Here is a 26,914-nt window from a genome sequence, read left to right as displayed (position 1 = left end):
GATGGATTTGGTGAACGATTTTAGGGAAGAATTTGCGGAGGATTTTGGCAAAAGGTTGATTTTGATGAATGATTTTTGCAAACCATTAGGTGAAGGATTTGCAAAGAATCTTTGCGAATTATGAGCGAAAGATTTGGGATGAAAAATTTATCCGAAGAATTCTTGCGAAGGATTTTCGACAGATTTTGACGAAGGATTTTTTGTAAATGATTTTGATGAAAAAGTTTTTGAGAAGGATTCTTTCGAATGAATTTTTGGGAAACATTTGGTGAAGAATTTGGCAAGGGCCAGTGTGATTTTTTATTTTTTCAGTATTTTTGAACTTCTCGTTTATGCACAATTTGGGTGATTTTCGAGTGAGTACATTTTAACTGTCTAAATTTATTTCTACAATTTCTGGAAAAATTTTAAAATTCAAAAAAAAAATCAAAAATTGCGCTGGAGGATCCAAAATGATTGGAAGTGGTAGGATTTGGTTTTAAGTATTTTAAGAAAATTGTAATTTTTGGATTTTCAAAAATTCGTCAAAAAAGAAAAAATTAATTTGGGCAGCTGCAAATTTGTGAACGAGAGTTTTCTGTTGACTGAGAGTACTCCACCTTCCCTTCTTTGCTCCAAACCAACGAGAATTGCTCATATTAAATTCATTCACGATTCATTAATAGCTCAAAATGGCTCAAAATATATTTCGTCGACGATCAAAAATTGCACTCTCTAAATGAAAAACCGTTTCCATTGAAATATCAAAAATTTTGTGAATATTTTCCTTTTGAATTTTTAAATTTCTAAATTGGCGATGAGAAATTGAAAAATTGATAGATGTAGGATGAGAACTTTTTCGGGTGGGTGAATAAGAAGGTTCAATAATTTTTCTCAATGTTGAGTAATCAAATTTCTCAAACTTCGTAAGTTCGTATCGCCTTCAACACGAAATTTAGGCAAAATATGTGACAAAAATCACACCTTCAGAAATCACAAAACACACTCGCATCGAGATGAAACCTCCCTCAAAATCATTTCAAACCCCGCAAAACAAAAAATAACTGGTAGACGTATATTTCGTATATACGTTTTCATCGTAAAGAAAATATCAAAGCTTTATTGGTAATTAAATTAAACGCGAGCGTGTCAAAATGCCTACCTACTAAAACAAAGGCGGCACAAAAACTCGCGACTATATCTATGCCATAGAAGATGGCACGCGAAGTGAAGTAAAGTCGAACGTCGCTGCGTTGTGTATATTTAACACAAGACGAAGAAAAATGTCTCGGCAAAAGACATCGCATCGAATGAAAGCCTTATCAAGATGATATAAAGCAAGGATTGCGCTAATGCCGTCGTATTTCCCTTTAGAAAAGTACTTAATATTTTCAAGACGACCGGCGACATACGAACTCGCCTCTCTCCTTCGGGAATCGAAACACGCAAAGGTGATTTTTCATTCTTTATTTCTTCTTAAACAACGTTTTAAATCTGAAAAAGAAAATACTCGAATGCCGCTTCCATCTTCCTCATCACCCCTTCGTTGCCTGCTCCTTTTCTTAACACGACTCTTGTACATTCTCGCGCGTATATTTCGCTTCCTTTGCATTGTTTTTCTTTCTTTTTTCCCACGTATAGTGTGCGACTTTATAATGCATACTTGTTCGCGAAAAATAATATTTTCACGATGGTTTTTCACGATTGACAATAGACGAGTAGTTTCGAAAGGTCGTTAACTTTCGGATTAATTTTGGTAGGTGAAAATGAAGTGTGAATATTTTCACTCGAGTGAGTGTGCTATGTGCACGTCGAATTTAGCAATCAATAAAAAAATGTAATTAGAGAGATTTAGATTCAGTTACCTAGATATCGAAATAATCGTTTCATATTTTTTGACGATACCGGATAAAAAATAATAAAGGTAGCGTATTTTCAACGGATCAGTTGGTAATAGAAAAAAATGGGGGGAGGTTTTCCCATGAGTGGAAATCATCAACGTTATGTTGCAATACAACACCGCGCGTTATGTTATACCCTGCAGCTTTTCAACTTGTTGCCAAGATTTATTGATTGGATTTGCCCGGCAGTGGCTATAATTCATGCATATTTTTCACCACTTTTGAGTTTTCTTTTTTCGTTATTTTCATTTTTACGAGATTTTTTCTCTTTTTTTTCCTATCAACAACTCGAACATTGTATTTTAAACGACTCTTTTTTTCCCGTTGGTTGAACACAAATAAACGGCTAGCTTTTTGTGTGCGTGAATCAAAATACAACAAAACGTATCAAAGTAAATATTTTTCAAAGAGTTGAAGCGTAAAATCGCTGTATAATACTCGAGTGAACTAATTAAATTCGATATATGTATACGATCGAGAAACGAGCTAGTTGCAATAGAAATGCATCAAAAAAATGCACGATTTCAGTTTGAGGTGTTCAAGATGGAGGTGGAGGTGTCTTTTTAAAAAAATGATCTCTCCATAGTTTTAGATTCCAATTCAGGGCTGCAGTGCGATGACGTTTTCAAGATGGATAAAAGAAATTGGAGGAGTATTTTTTGTGGGTTGAATCACTGAAATGAGTTACATAATCATTTAGATTCAAAGAAAAGAAAAAACTGGATTTTTTCACGGGAGAGGGAGTTAGAAAGGATTTTTTGTGAGGAAACGTTGAAATGTGAGATCATTTTCTGGACAAAAAACATTCCAAACTTCCAGCTCAAACGATCATGATTGAAATTCGATTATACGTACTCTAAAAATCGATTCATTTTCGATTTTTGATTCCATATGATCGATCATGTTCATTGAAAATCAACTAGCCTCAAAAATGAATTTTCTGTTCAAAAGTTAATTAAGATTAAAAATCGTTTTATCGAAAACTAAAAATCGATTAATTTTCAATTTTTGATTCCATATGATAAAACTTGCTTGAAATGAAAGATTAATTTTTTTAACCTCTACATTGAATTTCCTCACCAAAAATTGATCATAATCGATATTCGATTAATTGTGCTGTAAAAATCGATTCGTTTTCGATTTTCGATTGCATATGATGGATCATATTTATAATTAAAAATTAACTGTAGCCTCAAAAATAAATTTTCAGATCAAAATTGAAAATCAATTTATCGAATAGGTACCAAAAATCGATTAATTTTTGATTTTCGATTCCATGAGATAAATCTTGCTCGAAATGAAAAATCAAATTTTTAAACTTCTAAATCGAATTTCCTCACCAAAAATTGATCATAATCGATATTCGATTAATTGTGCTCTGAAAATCGATTCGTTTTCGATTTTCGATTGCATATGATGGATCATATTTATAATTAAAAATTAACTGTAGCCTCAAAAATAAATTTTCAGATCAAAATTGAAAATCGATTTATCGAATAGGTACCAAAAATCGATTAATTTTTGATTTTCGATTCCATGAGATAAATCTTGCTTGAAATGAAAAATCAAATTTTTTAACCTCTAAATCGAATTTCCTCACCAAAAATTGATCATAATCGATATTCGATTAATCGTACTCCGAAAATCGATAATTGAATCGATTTTCGATTCCATATGATCGATCATGTTCGAAGTAAAAATCAATTTATAGCATCAAAAATGAACTTTTATAATCAAAAATTGATCATTTTTTAAAATCGATTTATCGAATACCAAAAATCGATTAATTTTCGATTTTCGATTCCATATGACAAATCTTGCCTGAAATGAAAGATCAATTTTTTTAGCGTCTAAATTGAATTTCCTCTCCAAAAATTGATCATAATCTATATTCGATTCATTGTACACTAAAAATCGATTATTTTCGATTATCGATTTCATATGATCGACCCTGTTCGAAATGAAAAATCAACTGTCTAGCCTCAAAAATGAACTTTCTAATCAAAAATTAATCGTTTTTGAAAATCGATTAATCGAACCCCAAAAATCAGTTTTTATTTGTAATTTTCGGTTCCACATGATCGATCATAATATTTACTTGTATGAATATCAAAGCTTTCCATTATGAAAATAGTTGTCCTTTGCTGGAAAAATTCACTACGATGATATGTTTTTCTCACGTCTTCAGAACGATGCCATGGTGAGAACTGAGACCATATTGCAAAATATGCACATCGCATCGGTTCGCAAGTTGGAATAGTTATATTGTGCATCGACGATTTATTTACTTTACGACTGGAGCACGATTACTGCGGCGATTGTTTTTCTGGCATTTAACTCTCGCGCACCGGGAACAGTTGGTCGGAAATTTATTACAGCACCTTTGATCGTTCGGTGCGATTTCCTTGAAAGTAGATAGATATAGGTATTTTAGTGTTTACCCAGCGTGGATAAGAGTAGAAGAGTGGTATAGGGAGAGAGCCCAAGCTGGGCGGTATATCTGGGAGTTTTAATCAATTATTCGACACTCGGTTTCGGAAAATTTACATATTGGACGGTAGTTTATATAGCCGACTAGCGTTAAAAGTTATAATTACGGTTCGTGATTGGAGCAGTAGCGCCGCATTTTCACTGGTAAATGCGCATTCTGTGTTTTTCGGACCGGTGATAAGAGGTGTACGCGCGACGACGCTATTAAAATGGTAAATTTGTTGTTGTTTTTGTTTTTCGTTTCATTTTTATTTAACGCGACGCTATGGTATAGTACGAGTATATAGCCAAGTCCGTAGTACTATAGCGTGTTATATCTAATCTAGCTGATATCTAGTGCATGCTAAAGCCGTATTATATGTACCTATACCTATATTTTAATCCTTTAGACGCCAACTTTTTAATCAATACAAAATGTACATTGCATTAACGTGTAGGCGCGATTAAAATCCTTTAGTAGCTTTTAAACCAATTACATATGATATGTTGCGTAATGCTGGTCACTATGTGTGAAGGTAGCCGCAGCAGCGACTATAATAATATTATGTTGAGATACCTATATTTTGCGACTGCCGACTAGCGACTAAATCATACGCACGTTTAATAAGAGAGTCTGTTGAAAAAAATGTGTGTATCGTGTATGAAGAAATACGAGTTCGAGATCCCAATACCCAGTTCGCCATTTAAAAAAACTCGCTGGCAATAATACCGGATTATCGAAGCGACGATTTATGTTTTTGAACACACTTTCGCTAAAAATTGAGCATTTTTTAAACCCCTTCAACGACTGTGAAAACAAATCTACGGTGTTAAGTCACCTTTTCAATCTATAGGGTGTTTCGTAGGTAACTGAATAATTTTTTTTCGCTAGATCGAACCTATCTAATTTTAATGTATGAAATTCCACCACCAAGTGTTTCAGTCATTTGTAAATTTGGGGTTCGGGGAACATTGAAGGGTTTGATTCCAACAAATTGGAAGATATTCGAGCACAGCATCTTCGACTTACGTTAGCAAGAATCAATAATGTTTTCTACATTTTCATAGGTATTATTGTTATTTTTTTTTGAAAAATTGGTGAATGGGGGGAAGGGGTTGGGAAGTAAGGAGCTGTATCTGAGAAAGAGTTCTTGAATTAATGAGACATTTTCATAATTTTGCATTTGTCTCTAAATTGAGGGAATTGGAGTAAAATTTAGAGGTCACATCTGAGAAAAAAAGTGTATATTTGTACTCAGCAGCTCTGAAAATCGAAGATTCGAGTGTCACTTTACATATTCATGATTTTTCAATTTTTTGAGGGGGGGAGGCTGTAAGGGCACCCAAGGGTCAAATCAAAAAAGTAAGCAGATATTAGAGCTCAGCGTCTTTGAATTATTTATTGGAAATATGTGCATCATTTTCACAATTTTTTTATATTTTTCAAAATGTAGGAGGCAAGCGGAATCGGTAAGGGCAATGAGAAATCGAGTTCACAAAAAGAACCAAGGTTGAATCCAGCGTCTCTGAATTGTTTAGCTAATCACTAATCTGTATGTCAATTCCGAATTTTGTGATTTTTCATGAACATAAGGGGGGGGAGTGGAATCAGGCAGGTATCACATTTAGAGTCGACATGCCATATCAAATTTTCATGATTCTTAGGTTTTTTTATTTTGGAAAAATGGAAGGGCTATAAGGGCACAGTGGAGTAAAATTCAAAAAAAATGAGCAATTTATTTTAACTAAAGTTTCTTCAAATTGATTAGAATCGATATGCAGTGTTACCAGCTGGATGAGGGAAGTTATCCTCACACTAGGTGGGTTTTGTTACTTTTTGCAAAGGTGTGGAGAGCTGGAGATTAGTGTGGAATAATTTCTTTAAAATTTGGGATTTGTGGCAAATTTTTTCAAATTAATTTTATACGATAATTAGTAATTTTTTGCAACTTGGAAGCGAATTCCAGATTTTTAAGATGTTTAGTAGATGCGTTTTTATTTGCCTACTTTCGACCCTTACTTTTTCATGTTCATCATTCACAACACATTTACCAACTGGCAGAACTTTTGGTCACAACAAACTTCAAATAAACTCTTCCAACATAAAAAAACAACCCTCCCCTGGAAAAATCTAGGCCACCTGAACAGAAAAGAAGAAATCCTTATTACTAGACTAAGAATAGGCCACACAAAAATTACTCATAACCACTTATACCAAAAAGAACCAAAACCCCCATGCCAATTTTGTGGAAACGAACCCACATCCATTCAACACATACTTTTCAACTGTCCTCAACTGAAACAAAACAGACTTACTCTACAGATAAAAGAAAATCCACCTACTATCCCTGTCGAACCCTCTGAAATACAAAAATTCATCTCCCTATTAAAAAAACATCAACCTGACAAACCAAATCTAACCCCCCCCCCTTTTTACGGGTATAATAATCTTGTAATTATAAACACCCCCAAAAAAAAAAAGTTTGCGAAATGAAAGTTCATAGTTCATCTACTTACATTTACCTAGGTATTTCAAGTTCAGCCAATCCTTGTTCAATTGTTCATATTTTCTCCCTTATTTCTAGTGCTTTCGCTGTTTATTAATTCAACTGAGAATTACGGTAAATTACCGGTCATCATCTAAATTAATTACCAATTACTGTAATTACGGTAAAATACTGGGAAATACGGTAAAATACTTGCAGTTACGGTAAATTACTCGTAATTATGGCGAATTACTGGTAATCGAGTGATTTCTGTGAAGGGGATTTTTGGAGATTTCGTTCAAATTTTATGTCGTGTCACACTAAAGTTTAAAATTCAGAGGTATTTTGACCATAAATTGATGGTATCAAAGGTGGAAGGTTGTAAAGGTCGGATCAAAAAACCAAATTGATGTTCAAACACAACGCTCTAGGGGGCTTGAACATTTCATTTTGCAAATTACTTTGTTGAAAGGACGGTAAAAAAATCTTTGCTATAATTTTTCAAATTTTTGAATGGTGAATTTCTAGGTTATTGTATCTTTAGTTACTTACGCGTTTTTATTTGAATTTGTAATTGATTTTAAAATGATGACTACCAGTGTATCATCTTTGAGACGTCTTGAACAGAATTGCCCTGCCTAGGTACTGCAATAGACAGAATTCTTAAACATAAAATCATCCAGTTAGGCAACCAATTCTACACCGATGCAACTTCAGTTGCAGTACTTGTCCTTGAAAAGGACTGCACTCTGTTACTGAACACCCTATACAAGTAACGGTCTGCAGAACTAAATCAACGAAGACATTTTTTTCACCATTTGGGTCCAGAGGTGTCTACATAAATACCAAGCTCGATAAATGTAGTGTACGGTTTAAAAAACAAAATTCTCGTACGACATGTTAGTAATGTTTGCCGCGAGTCGACGACGACGAGAAGTCGAATTCGAATACCCATACAACCTACAGACTTGTGTGCATACTGCATATACACAACAAAAACAACCACCCTTGGGTATATATATAACATGTGTAACGTTGTTAGGGTAAAAGTAACCCCTCGCAGAGAAATATTGAAAATGTAATACTACTAGACGGGTGCTTTCTTGCTTTTCTCCTCCTTTCACATTGGAGTTTTTATTTTTCCAAACGAAACTAGCAGTTTATTAGTACCTCCCCATCGTGTTTTTTTTTCTGATCCACATCACGTATGGGTTACCTTTACTTTACCTTTGGAGTCACATTTTTACCTACCTAGGGCACCAATAGGTTGCCATAGAAGGTACCCAAGATACTATAAATTTCGGCAAGTTGTGTAAGTTTATTGTTGGTATGGTGTGGTATGTATTGTCCATCGAGGAGCCGTTATCGTTGAAAATAACTTGCTAACGTTCGACCAACAACTGATGACCAGTCGCAAAGTACGAACACGATAGGGAAACTTACCAAAGCGTTATTGGGTATTCGCAAATAATGACTGTTGCAGTTTACTTCTCTAAGGTTCGGGAAGTGGCGTCCGGCTAAATTTATCTATAAACTTGTCCGCCATAGGATGTGCGGTACGAGTAACTGGCTTTTGCCAGAAACCTAAATGTCCCGGTAAATGAGTGAAAACTGTTACCATTTAGGTAACTAGTCGACCAACTATTTGCACCAATACTTGTCTAAGTATATACAAGTACTTACACATTCTCACAGAATTATGGCGATTTTATGTGTTAGGTATAAATTATATTGTGCACGCGAACGAAATCTGCTGGCTGATTTGTGTTGCGTTAGTTTTACCATCTCGGTGATATTAACAGTTAATGTATTGGCTGGTAATTAATTGGTCATATGTGCTAGAAAATAGCCGACATTTTGGGAGCAATTATACGCTTAGCGATTATTACGTTATAGTAATTTATCGCCGTTTAATAAAACGCGAGAATGTGGATTACCCAGAGATTTATGTAAATCGCGCAGGACGCGGGTACGTTTGTGTTTCTTTTTACGATTCCTATTGTTCCCCTTTCTCCAGCACTATCACAGCACTATCACGTGTATTTACCTACCTATGTGGACAATTTGTATAAAATATACTCGTATTATTCGAGTATGGAGCTTATATGCGAATGTATGCGCAGGAAAAAGAGCTCGCACAGAAAGATGAAAATCTCCAACTGTAAATGAACACGACGATACGAAGCGGAACTAAATCGTAATTAATGTTCCTCCAGCGTTGAAAATCCCATCGACCGTATTCTATTAACGAATATTCATAATAAAAGCGGTCTCTAATTGTTTATAATTAATCTCTCGTTTACGTGGATTATTGCACGAGTTCGTCGTATGTTTTATACCTTGTATACTGCATTTGCTTCGTAATCTGGAGGTATTTTGTATATGTAGATTGATTGCAGAAAAATGGATGGCAGTGGATAAAGTGCTAGAGTGGATTCCAATGGTGTAGAAAATGGATTTCCGATATTTTAAAGGTCCAGATATGTGTATTTTTCGGATGATTATAGGATTTAAATACTTACACAAACGTTAGAAACAGAATTTTTCATTTGATAATTATTGCATTGCATGTTTTTTCTCTTTTTTAAAAAGTTAAGTAATGATGAGCATCATTGCCTTGCTGTATTAAAATCTGAAATTAGTGAAAAATATCACAATTCATAATTTGTAGTCTCAATTGGAATTGTTGAGCGCAGGAATTGGCATCTGATCTGTTACAATCTCTGAACGCAACTGACTGTCTTTCAAGGTCATGATGTGGTGGGGTGAGTGCGTTGTTCACTGTAATGCGCGCACCTAACGCTAGAATCAAAATGAATAATTGTTGGAGTTTTGCTTATGAAAATGGGACAGCATTGAGAATATGAGAATCATTGAGGCGAAGGGAATAGATGAGTTTTTGTTCAATTTTTGATGGATAATTACCTACTGAGCTATTCGTTAACTTGAAGGTAATTCCGCGCATGTCCAGAAACAAAAACTCGATTTTGCGTGTCAATGATAAGTTTGTGGCGTGCCTAGAATCAGTTTGGGAAGACCTGATCAGACATCTATTAGTTTTGTGCATCTACTGTTGCTCAGTTTTGCTGCAACCAGATGCAAACTGCCAATTTCCAGGCACACCACAGCCTTTTTTTTCTGAACATGCATAGAATGTCCTTATAAGGTAATGGTAAATAACAAATTGCAATTTTAATTTATTATTTCTGTAAAAATAATTTCATAAAAAATAGAAAAAAGGCTAAAAATTTTTACCACCAGCTGTGAGATTTTGGAACATTTATTTTGTTAAAATTTCATTCCTTGTCTGTTTTGTCCCCAACTTTGGAGGGGGGCTGGTTCCAATAGTTGTTCAATTTTTTTTAAGGTAATTTAAAATTAACTTTTTTGAGTTGATTTTAATTTTCAAACGAATTTTTTAATGATGATTTAGAATGCATTTGCAATGGTAATTCAAAGTTTAAAATTTTTTACAATTTTTTGTGATTTCAAAAAATAATTTTTTGTGGTGATTCTGAATGAATTTTTTTGTAATTATTTTGGGTGAATTTCTTGTGGTGATTTCGATGATTTTTTTTTTTTTTTGTAGTTAAGTAGGTAATTTTAAATTAATTTTTTTGCGGTGATTTTGAATAAATTTTCTGTAGTGATTTGGAAATTGATTTTCAATTAAATTTAGTAAAGAATTCTTCTGAGATGATTTCATATTATTTTTTAAATTTTTTTAAAGATGATTTCATACGAATTTTCCTGTGGGAAGTAACAAACCATTTTTTTTTTGGTCAAAGTCCAAAATGAATTTTTCAACGATGGATGATTTTAATGTTTGTTGTGTTGCATTCAATTATACTTTTTTGGGCGATGAAAATGAATTTTTCATGATTTAAAATATTTTTTTTTGTAACTTTCTCACAGATGAACTGTTTTTTTTTTTTTTTGGCGAATTTTAGAATCACATGTCTAATGGTGATTTAAAATTCAATTTTTCAAAATTTGACTCAAAATTTTCTCAAGGTTTCAAATGGATTTTATTGTGTTAATTGCAAATTATTTTTTTTTGTAAATGAATTAGTCATTTCGAAAACCCCATTCTGAACTTTTTAAAAATTTTTCAGGAAATGAAAAAAACTGTTTGTTTGCTTTATTTTCATGGTATAACAGTAAACTTGTGCAGTAATCGATAGGTCTTATGATTACAAATATTTCTGTACCTTTACCAGAACTTGAAGTTTTGTAGGCTGCGAGCAATTCCATTGTGAAATATGTGGAGTTATGGGGTTTTCGAAATGACTTTTTTTTTAAACCTGAAAAGTGACATGTAATCCTAGAAAATCCAGTAACTACAATACCCAAAATGATTGAGTATGGATTTTCATTCATTTATTGAAGTTATACCTGCAATCTATAATTCAATTAATTTAATGTAATAAAGAAGCAACAAAAATGTTGTCCATTTCACGGAATAAATTAAAAAATTGAATTACGTTGATGTTCATGAAATTAATGTTCTTCGTTTGTCTTATAAAAAAATGATTTCAAAAACCCTGTAAATGCAGGAGTTATGGGGTTTTCGAAATGACAAACGCTGAAATATGCACTTTTGAGCTACCTTCCAACTGTATCCGATAGAGCTCGCAAAGCACCATCAGAATCAGTGAAAAACATAAAAACCCCTTAAATGGTGATTTATGGGGTTTTCGAAATGACTGATTCAAATGTTCCAAATGGATTTTTTCACGACAATTTTGGGTTTCAAATAAGTTTTTAGTGTTACATTTTTTTTAGGCAATTGCAACTGACTTTTTTTGCAAAGTTTCTTTTTGTAGTGGATAAATTTAGACTGCATTTTTTGTTGAGACATTTCAAGTGATTTTTTTTGCTGTCATTTTTAATAAACATTTTTCGGTGACTTCTGGAATGAATTTTTCAGTTATGATTTAGAATACTTAGGTATCATTTTGTATAGGACTATTCGGTTTAGATTTTTTTTTGCGATTTCAAACTGACTTTTTTGTAGTAATTCCAAACTAATTTTTCAAAGTCCATTCAAATGGGAATGAAATGTTATTTTGTAATTTTGCTGCCCCATGGAGAAGAATGTTGAAGACAAAAATTGTTTCTGATGAGTTCCATGTAGACTGGGAACTCGCTACATTTTCATAAAATGTATAATATGTACTACAATTTGATTAAAATCTCTCAGCGAAAAAATTATTTATAGGAATTCACGAAGTGCCTTGATTTCCAATTAAAAAAGAAATGTCTCCGACCCGGGGGAGTAAACTTTTCGTCGACCTTGAACTACTTTTCATTTTGTTATTTTGCTGGTGACATTTCAGCCCATCTTTCTAATACGAGTAGGTCTAGGTGTCTATTTTTGGCAAATATCTAAGGTGAAGAGAAGATCCCAGGTGACGTTTGTAATTAAATTTCAACTCTGTGGTGAATTACGTTGTTTCATGGTAGGTAGATATATTTTACAATTAATTATATCGAAGACTCGCGTTGGCATTGATGAAAATATTAATCGTGCTGGAAAACCTACAACAGCTCGCACGTTAAAAACGATACACAATTTTCCAACGCTCCAAAATACAAAGAAATACTCTTGCTTAGTCGGTGTAAAAATAATGCGATTGTATTTTTCCTTTTTTTTTTTGAGCGACACGAAAAAGAATTGAACCGGTGCATTGTTTAGTACAATTCAGAGGGGTAGATTCTAGATGGATATAGGTAGGTATAATATGTGAACATAGACGTTCAAAAATTGCGTGTTTGCTTTTCACATTCGACTTTTCCTTTTTATTTTGTTTTTCATGTGAAAAATACTGAAGAAATGGGTAATTTGATGAAATAACAGGTGTAAAGCTTGTAAGTTTTTTAACCAATTTGAAATCGTCAAAAGAATTTTCGCCATGGTTTCTTCCCTCTTCTATTTCTTTATCGAAATATTATTTTCAATTGACTGGGTACGATTGATTTGATTCGATATCAAAACATAATTCGATTACTGTTGGATCGTGTGTTAGTATGGGAGTGGTACACAAACGTAATGAACACTATAAAAACGGTTTTTTCGGTTTCCTTTTTTTCCTCACTCCTCCCCCATATAAACTGCATCTTTCCATCTTTGTCTTTCCTTTTTTTTAAAAACATCGCTGCGCTGTATAAGGTCGTTCATTCTTTCTCTCTCACTTTCTGGTGTTCTTTTTAGTCGAGTTTGAGGCGAAAGCGGGCGCAGGGCGCGGTGCACAATTCCCATTTTTGTTGCTTCCAATAACGAACGCAATTTACAGTAAAGTTTCCCTTTACTTTTTTCTTCGATGATTCGGTTTGATTACAGTTCACTGAATTTCTATATCGAGTCGTAAAATTGCGATTGGGGCGGGAGCAAAGGACGACGACTGTTTTTCTTAAAAACTAAAATCCGTAAATTTAATAAAAACTCGACTCCGGGTATTATCCGCGCGAAGACAGGCATCTCGAGGAAATATTGTCCAGTTATTTGTGTTTTTTCTTCATCTCACTGCCTTCTCTCGTGTTCTAGGTGCTTATTCTTATATCGTAGGTAGCGTGAGATGCGATAGCGCTTATCGTCAAACGTCAAATTTATATAGAGAAATTTCTTTTGTGCTGCGCACGTTTAAGGTGTTCGTTTTGTCGAATACAGTACGAAGCGACGAGGCAACTTAAACGAAGTAATTTAAAAAAATGAGAGAAAATTCCTATAGGGCGAATGGGTTTATTATGGAAAATAATATCGTAGAGTTTTTCGTTTCTCGATCGACTAATCGAGGATACCTATAACCTAACGATGAAATGTTTAATTAAAGCATACATTCAGCTGCGGTATATATAACTTACCAAATCGACGATACGACTTCATTATTCAGCGTTGAATTATTTGTGAGCTATTTAAAGATGCCTTATAATTTAATAATAAGGTATTTTCTGCGTCGTCGACTCTTCTTATACATATAATAGGTTAATCGAGTAAATTTGCGTCTAGATTGAATTTTATCTTTATTCTCGCGTTGTTTTTTTTACCTAGCGAGCTTTTTAAATTAATAATTGCCTCGTGATTTATTTATTTAGCTATTTATCTTACGATAATCTTATTTGAACACGAAAGATAGACCAACGTGTGAGGACTATACGTATAGTATAGAATGGTGGAATTCTCACGAGGTTGACAACCTTCTTAGGTGCTATACGGAACGCACTTGGCTTAAGTATTTGTCCATTAGCATATTTTGATTGGTGTGACAAAGACGACTACCGCACGAATGTGCTACTCGCGTTTACGTTTCCAAAGCTGCTTAGTAAAATATGAAAGTAAAACAATGAACAGATTGGCAACGTGCAGAAGATGGGTTTCATTTGTGTTTTCGGATGTTAGATGTTCGAATAAAGGCTCGCGTGAAGTATTAACGTAGCACCTCCGCAACCTTTGTTTTCAGTGCTCGAAATGTCCTAGTTGTACCTTATTCGTGTAGAATGTTAGTGGATGATGTTTGCAGCTGCAAAAAGAAAACGCAAATTCGAAATGTGAAGAAGCACGCGAATCTGAGGTCGTGAATGAAATTGAAAATTTTTGAGGTTTTTAAAATCGTAGCCAGTATACGGTATTTTTTAAAGATTTTTTTTATAAGAAAAATGAAATAAGTTGGTGTTTTTGACTATTTTTCTGGTGAAGTTGACCCATTTGGCCCCTTTTTTTCCGTATACGTTGGAAAAGTTGAAAAAATCCCTTCACTCGATGAAATGAACTCATCACAAAAAAAATGAAAATTCGAAAAAATTCAATTTTCTATCCCAAACATCAAAATAAGTTTAAATTTATTCAGTTGTCTTATTTTGACCTCTTTCTGACGTATTTCATGAAAAAGTTAATAAAAATCACACTCATAGCAAAAAAAAATTAAAATTCGTTTATTTTTTGAATTTTTTCGAATTTTGATTTTTTTGTGATGAGTTTATTTCATCTAGTGAAGGGAGTTTTCAACTTTTTCAAACGGATACGGAAAAATAGGGGTCAAATAGGTCAACTTTACCAGTCAAAACTTTTTTTCATGTTTTAAATCAAAAAATCGTATTTTTTTCGCAAACTTTAATTTTTTTTAAAAAATACTTCACGAAATAATGCTATCCCAATTTTTAATAATTAAGTATGTTGTTCAGCATAAAAAGTTGTCCATAATAATATTTTTTTCAGAATTTTTGAGAGTCAGAACGATATGAAAACTACGTTTTGAAACTTTTCGATCTAATTTTTCGTGCAAAAAAAAGTGACAACACTGATTTTTATGATATCACCAAAAAGCCTTTCAAAACCCCTAACTATTGGAAAATGTTCCATTTTGTTAGGTATCGCGGTTATCGAGTAATCCACTGCTGAAATGGATGATCTTTCAAGTTCATTGAAAACTCTAACATCCCCTAGCAGCCTTTAAAAAAGGGGCTAGAGGGCTGCGATTTGCGTCATTGGTCATCCCTTCGGAAGGTTTTTCCACAGGAAAAATTTCAAAAAAATCGCCGAACCCCCCTTTACAACTTTTTGGTTGAATTGACATGGATTGACCTTACAGGAACACGTCTTGGGGGCTACAATTTTTTCTGGGTGGCTTTTAAACCAAAATGAAAGTCTCTTTAATAATCCTCCCACATTTTTAGGTACTCGTAGGTATTATAAATTTTAATTCTGCTGCTGAAAAAATACTCAAACGACGACAATTCTTTGCGCATACCATATCTTATCTTTACACCTACCTGCGTGAAAGAAGATGAGAAAAAAAGGTTTAATAAAAATGTAACGTTGGAAGATATTTTACTCGACACAATTTCATCCTCCCTTTCCACCTATTTCTACGGTGCTTTCTTATATAGCCCTTATTATTACCTCGACACCGCAACATATGAAGAGGAAAAAATAGGTGAAAAAATTCGTACCCATCGTCGCATGAAATTACTCGACGTGAACAAAAAATTCCATCATCGAGGTTACGTATTTTTCGTACCTAGGTATACCTATATGCTGTTACAACTCTACATTGAAATTGATCATTGTAGGTGTGCTTGGCGAGAGCGAAAAAATGTGGCAAACAATTGGTGGTGAATTTTCTCAGCACCGGATGTTGTTAAATTGAAGCGAAGCTTCCAAAAAAAAAAAAGAGTAAGAAAAGATTAAAAGAGAGAGCAAACAGCCGGAGCATTAAGATTACCAAGGGTTGATAATACAAGCAGTAGAGTTACGTAAACATGGACGCGCTCGACATTCGACGTCAGATTAACGTCACTTAGAAGACAAAGATCAGCTCCTTATCCGTTCAAATTTTACAACGCTTGTCGATTCTAACGTCTACCTAAAGAATTTGTGCTCAAATGTGTTTTCTAGTAGGTGGTAAGATATTTATTTTAAAGTGTACGAATGTCTATGTAGGTACTCGTGCAATGTACTACATAACCAAGACCAAAGGATTGAGAGAACGTTTATTTTATTTCTTATAGTCGTTGTGTGTATTTACCTAGAACGTGTGTAATGTGTGTAACTATATCTCATTCTAACGTAAGAGAAATGCAAAATGAGTTGTTTGCTGGAGCGACGAAGATGAGATGCAGTGGTTTATCTCTGACGCGACGACCTAAGTGCATTTTGGGGGAACCGAGTGCACTTAAGAAGTGGGTTGCTGGGATTTGAGTGGTGGCTTTGATCCTTTGGTTTTTTTTTTATCGACGTGACGAGTAAGAGTAATTTACGAATAAGCTTTCTGCCTATGTTTTATTAGCAATGTTTTGTATAAACAAATTAATAATTTTTGCGGATGCGGAATTTATTATTTTGAATTTCTTAAACGTAGAACTCGTAGAAGTATTTCATTTTCTTGATGTTTGAGAATGGAAAATCCCGTAGTATTTCGATTGATGTTTTTTCGTGATGTTTTTTTTGCCATTCTAAATTGATATTTGTGTAACTTAATTAGAACGAAAACTTCCTAATTAGTCAATAATGAGTGTACCTCGATTGAAAATTTATAACTTTAAAATTAGTTTCTATCTAAATTATGTATAATACTGAGGGGAAAAAATTAAAATCTTTTTAGTGTTTTGATGTTTTAAAAATTATGCCAAGGTCGCCTCGTTGTTGAGAATTGAAAAAATATTGGAATTTTCAACCACCCACGTTAATATTTCGGCTGAAAACTCAGAATTAAAAAATCTATTTTACTTTGAAAATTAATACGAAGATGTTCGAAACTTGAAAAGGAAGAATTATAGATAATTTTTTGACAATTATTAATTTTTGTCATTGCACCAAAAATGCTTAAATTGTATGATGAAAATCAAAATTTAATCAAAGTCTCTTGCGAAAAATTTTCTCGAAAAAAACTTCTGCACAAGAAAAAAAACAATCTTCAAGGATAATTTTTCGTGAAATTAATTTTTTCTTAACCTAGAAACTTCTTTTTTGAGAAAACTTGTTTTTGAAAAAACTTTTTCATAAGAAACTTCTTCAATAAAATTGTTTGCAAAAACGAAACATCATTTTTTTGGAGGGGGGAGTGATTTCTTTATGAAGGAAAACTTGTGAGAAAGTCTTGTTTTATAAACAACAATATAAAATATAAAACTTTTGTTTTAGAAGAGGGAGGGGGTGAAAAATGTCCAGGAAACCCTCATGTTTCCCCTGCGCCCATATTAGCTAGGCTTTTGGTGGCACTGAACGTTGAAGTGATTAAAAATTTACAGGATGTCCACTCTTTTGGAAAACCTGGTAACCTGGAAAACCTGAAAAAGTCAGGGAATTTCAGCCGTCTATGGAAAAGTCAAGGAATTTCAGAAATTTTGAGCAATTTTTCCCTAGAAGTCAGGGAATTTTTTGAAAGTGTTCATCTGCAATTTTTCAATAATTATTCTAGTTGTTTTATTGTATTGATTTTGGAAAAAAAGGTCTGAAAAAATTAGTCTTGAAAACTTGGAAAAGTCATAGAAAATCAATTCCAGAAATGAGAGGACAACCTGATTTATAAAATTTTGTGAGCATCATTCAAAAAAATGTAGGTAAAATTGAAAAAAATTCATAAGTATGTCAGAGTAAGCAAACGTTGTTTAATTTTGTAAAAATAGTTGTAAAAGATGGTAAAATTCATAAAATTGCTTTAAAATGACTTGAAATCACTAAAACGTTGATGAAATAGCTTTAAAATGAGTTGAAGTGGTGAAAGAGTTTGTAAAATTCTAAGGAAATGTGTTAAATAATATTAAAATGCGTAGTTGAATGAAATACCTCTAGATATTACAAACAGAGGTTAAAAAGTTGTTTGAAATGCAGTGAAAAGAATACTTGCATCTACAAGAATGTGTAAAAAGTTTCTAAAACTGCATAAAAATGTGTTAAAAACAGAAAAGAAGTTAAAATATGTACAAATAACTTTACTGTTTTCGTAATTTTTTTTTTTTTTTTTTTTTGGTGTTTATAATTACAAGATTATTACATCCTACGTAAGATTATATTAAATTTGTCAGGTTGTGTTTTTTAACAAGAGTAATAAATTTTTCCATGTTTTGATAATGATTCAAATGAAGTGAAAATTTGCAAAATTCCCAAAACTGTATTTTAAAAGTCAAAATTTGTTTGAAATTTATTCTGAAAAATGTAAATTTTGTGAATTTATTTGCTTTTCTTGAATCCATTATTTTGACATTTTTTGATTAAGTATTTTATGCAATTTTTATAAATTTTAAAAATGTTTGATTTTTCAGACATTTTTTGAGAAATTGAATAATTTTTTCATCAATAAAAAGTGCATTTAAATGTTTGAAAAAAATGGAGAAATTCCTTATCAAAAAGATTTGTTCCTTGTAATTTGCAAACTCATGTGTATTTTTTTTCCAATACCTATTGAAGTAATAATTTTTCTGTTTCTTTTTCAGATCATGTTCGTGATTTCTCTTGCGGAAAACTATATTACCGAACATTTTACTTGGACGAACGAAGGGACAATTTATACGTCGGAGCCATGTAAGTACTCTTTTAGTTAAATTTTCTACTTGTACCTTTTCAAGTCGATGGAAAAATTTTGCCCCGAAGAATAATTTATAGGTAACGAATGATGACAGCTTTTATAAGGAGGAAAAATGTATTTTGAAATATTAAAAGGCTGAATAAAATGCTCGTAGTGTAAAATTACCCATCATTACTCTCTAAATTTGAAACAGTCAATTTCACTGCTTAGCAGTCACGACATTTTGCCTTTTTAAAGCAGTAGTTTTTTTTTACTGCAAAACAGTGAAAAATTACTGAATTGGTCAGTAAAAAATCATTTTGACTGACCAATTCAGTAATTTTTCACTGTTTTGCAGTAAAAAAAAACTACTGCTTTAAAAAGGCAAAATGTCGTGACTGCTAAGCAGTGAAATTGACTGTTTCAAATTTAGAGAGTACGAGTAATTTGGAGTAAAAATTGATCGTACGTGTAAGTTAAGTATACAAGAAAATTTTAACAAACCACGAGGTTATTGTGGCGGTACGATGGTCGTTGATGTGGTATGTATTTAGTAAATTGTCGACTTGAAGTATGTTAGAGTAGTATTTAACGACTGAAAAAATAACGCTTAGTGCGTAAAAAAAAAAAAAATTGAACGAGAACAACCCATACATAACGAAAAAGCTTGAAACCTGGATAAAGTGGGGTAAGAGGGATGACTTAATCCGCTTATACGATTGCGAGGCCGCGTGCAGCGGAAATTTCGCTGAAATTATACGCGAACGCGATCTTTGGATTTTATACGCGGCGGCGAGGCGACTTTTAGTCTTCGGAATAATAAAAGCGAAGCTTTTTCATCGTTTTTATCGACGTTTTACGAAGAAGTTTTTCGATTATCAGATATCACTAGCCACGTACACACTCTATGGAGAGCTTTTATAGCGGTCGCGATGGTCGGAAGCTCTCGACGTGTACGCGCGAGGCAAAGGCAAAAATCACTTCGCAAAACGTACCTCCTCTCGTCCCCCCCATACAGCTACCCCTTGGCTAAATGCCATCGTCGTTCGTTGGGTGGGTACCCCCGTGAACGTGGCACGATTTCGTAATATTTCGCCTCTTTTTAGTACATCGATGGTTTTGTTGTGTGTACTATTGTGGCGAGCAAATGAATAATAATAAAATGCTCGGGCGTCGAATACATAGCGCGGTTTATATCGCGAGGTACGAGTATATACATATAAGTAGTATACGAAAGTAGAACGGGTTAGGGCGTAGAGGCAGAGGAGACGGGCTGGAAAAGGAGCGGGTAAGTTGGTAATAAAATCAAATGGCTGAAAACGCGATGCAAAGAGACGTGGTTCTTTTGAAATACCCGAATTAACCGGACTTTTCAGTTAAAAATTAACGCAACAATAGGGGAGCATTTTAATACCGGGGTAAGATGGTTTTTTAATGACCTTGGAATTGTTCGATTAACTCAGCTGAAGAATTGGAAAGAATATACACTTGGGAATTTACTCTTTTCTCCCAAAAACTGATCAGGGTAATTGTAATTTGGTTTTTGAATTGACTTTGATATTGATCAATACATTGTGGTCATGTGGTATAGAAAGAAGAGCTGAGTGTTTCAGGCTATGATTAACTATCAAAAAGAGTTTTCCTTTCCCTCCCTCGCTCAAAGAAAATTGGGCTAAAAAATCAACGCTTTTTTTTCATACTTACGGCGGCGATCATATCCCCACATATCTTCTAGCTAGTCCAGCATGTGTGTGTGTGTGAAGAGAAAGACTTTGATATTCTGCTACAACGTATTCGACGAACTAACGACCAAGTGTATATAATAAAAGAATAAGTCGATTAAGGGATTTGGTTGGCGGCGCGATGACCGTATTTGATAAAAGAAGCTTTTCTTATTAACAGTATTAAGGGAAGGAATCCATCCGGAATGTAAAATATATATATCTAATAGCTGCGCTTTTTTTTCTTCTCGTCGTCGTCTGCTCGCAAGAGCAAAAGCTCTCTATACAACGAAATAGTAAAGAAAAAAGATAATACGTCGGTTGCGTCTGTCTTTATTTGTGTAGCATAAAATTGGGAGGGGGAGGGGGTTATTGTTTCTTTTTTTTTCGTTTGTTCTATTTTACGCTGTTATAGTGTTGGTAACTTTTAAGGTTTTGGTGTTTCACTTTCTTTGTTGGATGGGTTTTTGGTCGAGAAAATGTTGGATGTTGACTTGAGGCAGAGGGAAGGAGCAGCAAGGTTGTAAAAATAGTCGTTTTCAAAGTCTTTGGATGCCTAAATTATTTTCTAGGATTGTAGATCAATGGAATTTATCGAATTGTCGCTTCATATCATTGCTCGAAATCTTTGATAACACAAATGAGTTCCACCCGGAAACTCATGCAGCTTTTAACGCATGTATTTTCTTATTATTGTGTGTTGATCTGCACAATCTCGACTCTCGATTGAATGAAATAGTCCGAGTTAGGTTTAAAAATAAGATATCAAAGTTGCCGACACATTTAGGTGTATTACGACTATACCCGTATAAGATTTAATTGATTTGATCCGATTCCGATTACCAAAAATTAACGAGCATTCGGTACCGAATCGGTAATTTAATCTGGTTTTTTCGACGAATTTTTAACTCTGTATGTAAATAAAAAGGGTTTAAATGCTGATTTATTGGTTAGTTTTATTTTGATTGGGCTTAAAGAAGGAAAGGGTTTAACGAAAAGCGTGTTTACTTAATAAGGCAAATTTATAGGTGCTACGTACTACTACGTACGTATTACGCTGCTGATAATAAATAAGCAACTTGATAAGGTTTTTACGAGAAAGATGAGGGACGACTGTGGCTTGAGCAACGTTCTGTTTTATTCCTTCTGCTCGCAGCACCGCGTATACTGCTCTGAGAAAAGGTAAATGCATATGTATGGTGTACTATAGTATAGGGCTGTGTATATATACACAATATAGTATACCATTACCACGGTTTTGGTTTTTGGCTGTATGTGTGCGAATGTGGTTGTGTGTGTTGGTGTTGGTGTTCTCGTTATATCAGCAATAGCGTCTTGGGAGTAATTACTATAAATTTCGCGAAAGACAGCCTCCGCGTGTACACCTTTTATATAAAGAGTCCGTCGTCGTTAAGTAGTTGTACAAACTTTATTCCCTTTTCTTTGTTTATACTATGGGAGAATTTTATGTACGGCTGAACGGTAAATCCTCAGCGGTGGAGTTATACCCGTGCACGGTGAATTATTGTGCGGAATGTCTTGCTGGCTTAATTTCCTCCTGTTGTATAGCTTTACCATCAGCGAGAGCGCACGAGTGGCTGCTATATCAGTTATGCTGTATGTAGTGTAGACTGTTGGTATATAGGTAGGTGGAAGTACATGCAGCGATTGTGTATACTGTGCAGTGAGCTCTCTGCTCCACCGTAACGAAAAAGTTAACGGCGCTGCAAAGGGATTTTTAAGCTTGTTTGTTATACTTTAAGGTGATATTTTCGATAAACGACCCGAGTGTATTAAGTTTTTCGTTTATTATATAGGTATATAATAATACCCAAAAGCAGGTGTTACACGCGGAAATAGGGGTATGTTTGTATAAGAAATAGGGGGAGGTCGTCGTTTGTGAGATAATTAGCGTAGTACTTGGTACCGGATATGGTCTCATTTTCGTAGGGAAAAATTTGAATGAAATCTGAAGATGGCGGTTCTTGGATTTGTTGGTATATCAACGAGGTTTTGTGTACTTATTTGGACAATGAGCTTACCAGCAGGGTCAGATTTTGGGTCAGAATCGTTCATTATTCTTATCAAAAGTCGGATTTCTCGTGATTAATCAATAGGAGTGGATGAATCGAGATCAAAAGTTATCGAAGTAGGTTTATCACGAAGTGACATTAGGTATGCCAATTTTTTGTTTCAATTTTGAGAATTGAACTGTGATTCTGAAATGATTTATGGAGGGAAAAAACATAACGTTGCCCTTCAATTTCTGGCTTCGCAATTCCCTATTTCTATGCCATCTAGTGACGTGTCAGTTCTGCGCCAAGAGCTCAGATTTTGAGTATTTCTGTTCCACTTGATGATGAACGAATTCTGCGCCAGGAGCAGCTCCTATTTCTGTACCGTCCAATGGTAAAACGAGTTCTGCGCCAGAAGTTGAACTTTTGAATATTTCTTTACCACCCAATGACGAATGAGTTCTGCGCCAGGAGCACTTATTTTTGCACCATTTGATAGTGAATGAAATAGATTCTGCGTCAGGAGATCCAATTCTTGATATTTTGGTGTCACCCTATGATGTGCAAATTCTGCGATTTGTGAATCTCCCAATGATGTGTGAGTTCTGCGCCAAGAAAGCTCCAATCTTGAATATTTTCCTCACCACCTGATCATGAGTGAGTTCTGCACCAGGAGCTCATATTTCTGTACGATTCGATGATGAATGAGTTCTGCGCCAGGAACTTTAATTTTAAATATTTCAATATGTACCACCCAATGATAGGTAAGTGAGTTCTATAGCAGAGAGGGTTAAATTTTGAGCATGTCTGTACCACTCAATCATGAGTGAGTTCTGCGCCAGGAGGTCAAATTTTTTGCACATTCCTGTGCTTCACAATGATGGGTGAGTTCTGAGCCAGGAGCTCATTTTTCTGTACCATTCGATAATGAATGATTTCGCCAAGAGCTCGAATTCTTGATACCTCAGTCTCGCCCCATGATGTGCGGCTTCTGCGCCAGGAACAAAAATTTTGAATGTTTCTTCACCATCCGAACACGTATTTTAATATCATTAAATAACGAATGAATTCAGTGTCAGGAAAGCTGAGTCATTCCACCTCAATTTCGATTTCGCTCAAATTTTTTAAATGTCTACCCACCGCCCAGTAAGTAAGAAACCTGCCATCAATGGTCCCAGCGTCCTCATGGGGTGATGGGGAGGGGGATGGGGATGGTTCAATTATTTTCACATTGTCTCGAGGTACTATACTTCAGCAGCGCATGCTTCCAAAGCTGTGATACTTTGATCAAAACTGATTTCACAGTTCAAAAAGGCATTGCATTTTGAACTTTTCAAGTATTTGGAAATTTTCAAAAGCTGAAAGTTGAACTTTCAAATTGAAAGTTCAAATTTCAAAATGCAGGGTGTCTAACAGGTACTGCAGGTACTGCAAGTACTGTAAAAGTACTGCATTGAAATCCTCGGTACTGCAAGTACTGCAAAGTACTGCATTTTGCCTGAAAAGTACTGTATTTTTTCTCAAAATCATTGATTTAAAATTTTTTTAAAAACCTCAAAATGAATTAATTGATCAAAATTTTAAAAAAAATGTTCATTTTGTACCTCAAAAGATGCAGGGTGTCCACAAGCCTGGAAAACCTGGAAAAGTCAGGGAATTTCGTAATTTTCACGCAAAATTCCTGGAATCTTGAAAAAACAATCAATTGCAAATTTCAGATAAGGACCTGTTATGAAAGGAAAACATTATTTTTTAATTCTCGAACCACAAATTTTCAAAAGCTTTTGCCCTCGCTTCGCTCGGGCTTGTTTTCTTTTCTTTTTGAAGAACCAGATGAACATTTCTAGATGATAAAAATCAAAGTTTTAAAGCCAAAAAATGAACTCACGAAAAAAAACATCGTTTTTATGCAACTCGAAATACAAATTTACAAGAGCTTTCGCACTCACTTGGGCCTGTTCTGTTTTCTTTTTCAAAATCAACTTCCTTTAAAAAAGCATTATTCAAATTCTAAAATTTTAAAAGCCAAAAAAAACCTACTCGTTCTCACATAAAAAAAAACTTCTTTCGAAATGCAATCTTTTTTTTTCAAAAGTAGTTAACTTTCTTCAAAAAAACATCATTCCAATATTAAAATTTGAAAAGTCAAAAAATAAACTCTTCTCATTTAAAAAAAAAACTCGTTTTTAAGCATCTAGAAATGAAAATTTTCAAAAGTTCTCGCTTCGCTCGGACCAATTTGTTTCTCAATTTTAAGATGAACAAATTTCACATTTTGATGCCTCCAAAAAACTATAAAAGAAAAGAAACATTTTCAAAAGTTATTATGAATATTGTAATCAATTGGCCAAACTTGATGCATGTTTTATTCATTCATTCATTTATTTATTTTTAATTAAAAAAGTTAATAATCAAAGTTGAGCTGTTTTTTATATCCGAAGAAGTATCCAGTTCGAAGAGAAGCTTATAAAAAAAATACACCCCCCCAAAAAAAAAAATTTCTTCAACCAAAAGTATGCGGTAAGCATAGAAAATTGAAAAAATTGGTCTGGAAAACCTGGAAAAGCCTTCCAGGGAAAATCATTTCCAGAAATTGTTTCGATTGAAATATTTATAATTTTATCGACAAATTCCAACTGGTTCAAAAATATAATTTTTTTCTTGGGGGGGGGGGGTCTGTGTAAGCTGGATAAAAAAAAATATGAGGTACTGCAAAAGGTACTGTAAAAGTACTGCATTTCTTCGGAGAAATTTTGTTAGACACCCTGAAAATGGCGCTGTAAGTGGGAGCTATCATTTAAAAATCTGAAAAAATTTCCATAGATGTATTCTTTGATGCTTTTTCGAAATGTTCAATTTTCATGATGGGATCTTTCAATGAAGGGGGAGCACCCCCTCATCCAAATTTGGGCAAAACTTTCAAAAAAGAATCTGGGGCATGTGATGTATTGAATTGTATGTTTTTGGTGACGCTGAACACGAGTATTACGTCAGATTTTTGATCGGACCGCATCCACGGCCCCCAGGACCCCCCAAATGGGGTCAAAGTCAAAAAAAAATGTTTCATTCGTGTGACACATGAAATAGTACGTTTTTAGTGACGCTGAACACGAATATGACGTCAGATTTTTTATTGGATCCCATATATGTATAGAAATCATTACCTATTTGTTGGACTTTTACCTATTTGGGAAGGTTCTGGGGGTCATGGGTGAGGTCAATTTAAAAACCAAGGCTATATTCGTGTTCAGCGATATCAAAAGACATGGCTTTCAAAATCGTATTTTTTTTTTGGTCGAATCGACATGGAATGACCCAGTTCTGATAGGTACCTGATGTTGCAATCTCCCCTACGATGGATGAGTTCTGCGCCAGGAGCCTAATTTTTCGAATATTTCTATATAAGCTGATCATGAATGAGTTCTGCGCCAGGAGCCATTTTTCTGTACCATCCAATGATGAATGAATTCGCCATGAGCTCTAATTCTTGACTCCTCAGTCTCACCCATGATGTGCGGATTCTGCTCTAGGGGCTGAAATTTTATTTTTGAATGTTTCTTCACCACCCGATCACCTATTTTTGTATATCATTCAATAACGAATAAATGCAGCGCCAGGAGCTCTGATACGTTATGTTGCAGTGTCACCCCATGATGTGTGAATTCTGCGTCAGGAGCTCAGATTTTGAATATTTCAGTACCATCGAATGATGAGCTTGATCTGCGCCAGTAATTTAAGTTTCAAATATTTCTTTACCACACGATGATGAGTGAGTTCTGCGCCAGGAGCTCCAATTTTGAAGATTTCTATGCTGCCTGATGATTGAAAAATTTTGTGTTAGGAGCTCAAAGTTTAGATACATATTTCTGCATTGCCTGATGATGTCGTGTAGTTGTGATTGCTGTGTTGTCATTTTTTTTCCTAATTGACCTTGGATGCTAAAGTTTGGCGTGTGCATTTGGTGGCGTAAAATGGATGTTGTTTTTAATTTACTCTACTTTGAGCTTTTTTATTAATTATTTTGAGCAAACCGTTTATGATTGCTTTAGAATTGAAATAATGGAGTGAAAATATTTTTCCAATGAGGGTGAAAAATATATGATTTTTCGCTTGAAAAGTGAAAACTTCCTGTAGACACTCTGCTAGATGTGCTTTTATTTGGGCTTTCGAATTTTCAACCCTTCCTCGCCATAATTTCTGATTCACATGGCAATCCTACAACAAAAATTTCGGTAAAATGTAATCCTTTCTTTGATACAAATAGATTGGAAGGATAAACACAAAAAGTTGACTGAGTATTTGTCATATTTTATGTGTATGCGAATTACATACATACTACTA

The 26,914-nt window shown here is 34.2% G+C and overlaps 1 protein-coding gene across 2 annotated transcripts in view; it reads left to right on the top strand.

The window, feature by feature from the left end:
- Sema2a (Semaphorin 2a) overlaps nucleotides 1–26,914 on the top strand; it is a 515,491-nt gene that overhangs the window by 370,777 nt on the left and 117,800 nt on the right. For both annotated transcript variants that reach the window (XM_065367946.1, XM_065367944.1), the window contains one exon: nucleotides 18,767–18,854. In XM_065367946.1, coding sequence (XP_065224018.1) covers nucleotides 18,767–18,854 — 88 coding nt within the window. The remainder of the gene's footprint in view (nucleotides 1–18,766; nucleotides 18,855–26,914) is intronic.

This window comes from Planococcus citri, chromosome 5 (assembly GCF_950023065.1).
Source record: "Planococcus citri chromosome 5, ihPlaCitr1.1, whole genome shotgun sequence".
Lineage (NCBI taxonomy): Eukaryota > Metazoa > Arthropoda > Insecta > Hemiptera > Pseudococcidae > Planococcus > Planococcus citri.
This window is presented reverse-complemented; position numbering and strand designations above follow the sequence as displayed.